Source organism: Cetorhinus maximus, chromosome 22, assembly GCF_964194155.1.
Source record: "Cetorhinus maximus chromosome 22, sCetMax3.hap1.1, whole genome shotgun sequence".
In the NCBI taxonomy this organism is placed as follows: Eukaryota; Metazoa; Chordata; class Chondrichthyes; order Lamniformes; family Cetorhinidae; genus Cetorhinus; species Cetorhinus maximus.
In genome coordinates this window covers 12,399,929-12,402,752 of record NC_135900.1, presented here as the reverse complement: position 1 = coordinate 12,402,752, position 2,824 = coordinate 12,399,929, and the positions used below count along the sequence as shown (strand labels likewise).

The 2,824-nt window shown below is 66.8% G+C and overlaps 1 protein-coding gene across 1 annotated transcript in view; it reads left to right on the top strand.

Annotated features, from left to right (window-relative positions):
* The first annotated feature begins 499 nt into the window (after positions 1-499).
* Positions 500-2,824, top strand: part of rxylt1 (ribitol xylosyltransferase 1) — a 29,076-nt gene continuing 26,751 nt past the window's right edge. Inside the window, exon 1 of the mRNA XM_078567815.1 lies at positions 500-745. Within this exon, the coding sequence (XP_078423941.1) occupies positions 601-745 (145 nt within the window). The 5' untranslated portion in view covers positions 500-600. The remainder of the gene's footprint in view (positions 746-2,824) is intronic.

Here is a 2,824-nt window from a genome sequence, read left to right as displayed (position 1 = left end):
TTTCAACCTAGTGAGGTAGAGAGAAGTGAGCCTGCTGGAGGGCCGAGAAAATCTTTGGACTTGTACCCGTAATCTGCCCGTCTGCTAGAAGTGAGGTGCAGAGGGAAATGGGTGGTGAGACAGCTCAATGGCATTAGTTAATGCAAAAGTACCTTTTCTCTAGCTCGATGCATGAGTTGCCTGTTAATTAACGTTTGGTGTTTGTTGATTTTTACAGTAAAAATCTTAAGCAGTGAAATCATGTCCACTGCGGTCAATTTGCATTGGTGGTTTGGGGGAAATTCATTTCTCTTAAAAACAGTTATAGGTCTATAATAGAATCCTAATAGATATTATTTGGTAATTTGCTTCTATTGGTTATGTTTTTTGTTTTTTTTTGGTTCAAACTATAAACCAGTAGGTTTTGCCTGTCTGCTGTTTGACTGGCAGTGGCTGCAGGCGGGCAGTAGCGATCAGGTGCCGGCAGGTGGCGACGCTGGCGGAGGACGGGTTTCTCGCCGCTTCTTGCGGGCGGGGAAGGGTCTCTGGTCTCCCCGGGACTGCAGGCTCCTGGTTCCCGGCGGTGGAGGCGGCGATGTCCCGGCCGGAGACACCGGCACCATGAGGTTCCTGTGGAAGCGGGCGGCGGGCTCCCTGCTTTTTATTTACTGTGTCTTCTCCATTTACGCGGCTTACATCGTCTTCTTTCAGGGGCAGCGAGGATCCAAGGCCCGCGGGCGGGCCGTTCCCAGAGAGCGGAATAAAGGTAGAAGCCGGGAACCCCGCCCGCCCCACCCGCCAGAAAACCCCGCCCACCGCGTACACACCCCCTCCCCCCACCCCTCACCTACCGCGTACACACCCCCTCCCGCCCCACCCACCGCGTACACACCCCCTCCCGCCCCACCCACCGCGTACACACCCCCTCCCGCCCCACCCACCGCGTACACACCCCCTCCCGCCCCACCCACCGCGTACACCCCCCCGCCCCACCCACTGTGTACACCCCCCTGCCCCACCCACCGCGTACACCCCCCTGCCCCACCCACCGCGTACACACCCCCTCCCGCCCCACCCACCGCGTACACACCCCCTCCCGCCCCACCCACCGCGTACACCCCCCTGCCCCACCCACCGCGTACACCCCCCCTCCCGCCCCACCCACCGCGTACACACCCCCTCCCGCCCCACCCACCGCGTACACACCCCCTCCCGCCCCACCACCGCGTACACACCCCCTCCCGCCCCACCCACCGCGTACACACCCCCTCCCGCCCCACCCACCGCGTACACACCCCCTCCCGCCCCACCCACCGCGTACACACCCCCACCCACCGCGTACACACCCCCTCCCGCCCCACCCACCGCGTACACACCCCCTCCCGCCCCACCCACCGTGTACACACCCCCTCCCGCCCCACCCACCGCGTACACACCCCCTCCCGCCCCACCCACCGCGTACACACCCCCTCCCGCCCCACCCACCGCGTACACACCCCCTCCCGCCCCACCCACCGCGTACACCCCCCCGCCCCACCCACCGCGTACACCCCCCGCCCCACCCCCCGCGTACACACCCCCGCCCCACCACCGCGTACACACCTCCGCCCCACCCACCGCGTACACCCCCCCGCCCCACCACCGCGTACACACCCCCTCCCGCCCCACCCACCGCGTACACACCCCCTCCCGCCCCACCCACCGCGTACACACCCCCTCCCGCCCCACCCACCGCGTACACCCCCCCCGCCCCACCCACCGCGTACACCCCCCCGCCCCACCCACCGCGTACACCCCCCGCCCCACCCCCCGCGTACATACCCCCGCCCCACCACCGCGTACACACCCCCTTCCCGCCCCACCCACCGCGTACACCCCCCCGCCCCACCACCGCGTACACACCCCCTCCCGCCCCACCCACCGCGTACACACCCCCTCCCGCCCCACCCACCGCGTACACACCCCCTCCCGCCCCACCCACCGCGTACACACCCCCTCCCGCCCCGCCCACCGCGTACACCCCCCCGCCCCGCCCACCGCGTACACCCCCCGCCCCGCCCACCGCGTACACCCCCCGCCCCGCCCACCGCGTACACCCCCCGCCCCGCCCACCGCGTACACCCCCCGCCCCGCCCACCGCGTACACCCCCCCGCCCCGCCCACCGCGTACACCCCCCCGCCCCGCCCACCGCGTACACCCCCCCGCCCCGCCCACCGCGTACACCCCCCCGCCCCGCCCACCGCGTACACCCCCCCGCCCCGCCCACCGCGTACACCCCCCCGCCCCGCCCACCGCGTACACCCCCCCGCCCCACCCACCGCGTACACCCCCCGCCCCACCCCCCGCCCCACCCCACCGCGTACACCCCGCCCGCCGCGTACACCCCTCTCTTCCCCCCCCCGCCGTCTCTCTCTCCCTCCCCCCCGCGCCGTCTCTCTCTCTCCCCCCCCCCCACTCTCTCCCCCCCCCCCCCCCCCCCCCCCCCCAAGCCTCCGTACCTTCCATGTACCTCATAGATGTATGATTTCCCTGCGTGCGGATGACCAGAATTGGATACTGCACTCAACTTACTGCAAAATTTACCTATACTCTTTGGTGTTTATAAAAATTAGAAATGGTCTCAGTTGAAACATATAAATGTCTCAGAGGCACGATAGGATAGATATTGAGAGACCGTTTCCTTTGGTTGTGAATCCTTGAACTGGGGCCATAGCCTCAGAATAAGAGCATGTAAGAAATTGGAGCAGGAGTGGGCCACTCGGCCCCTTGAACTTGCTCTGCCATTCAATAAGATCATGGCTGATCTGATTTTGGGGCCTTGACTCCACTTTCCTGCCTGCCACC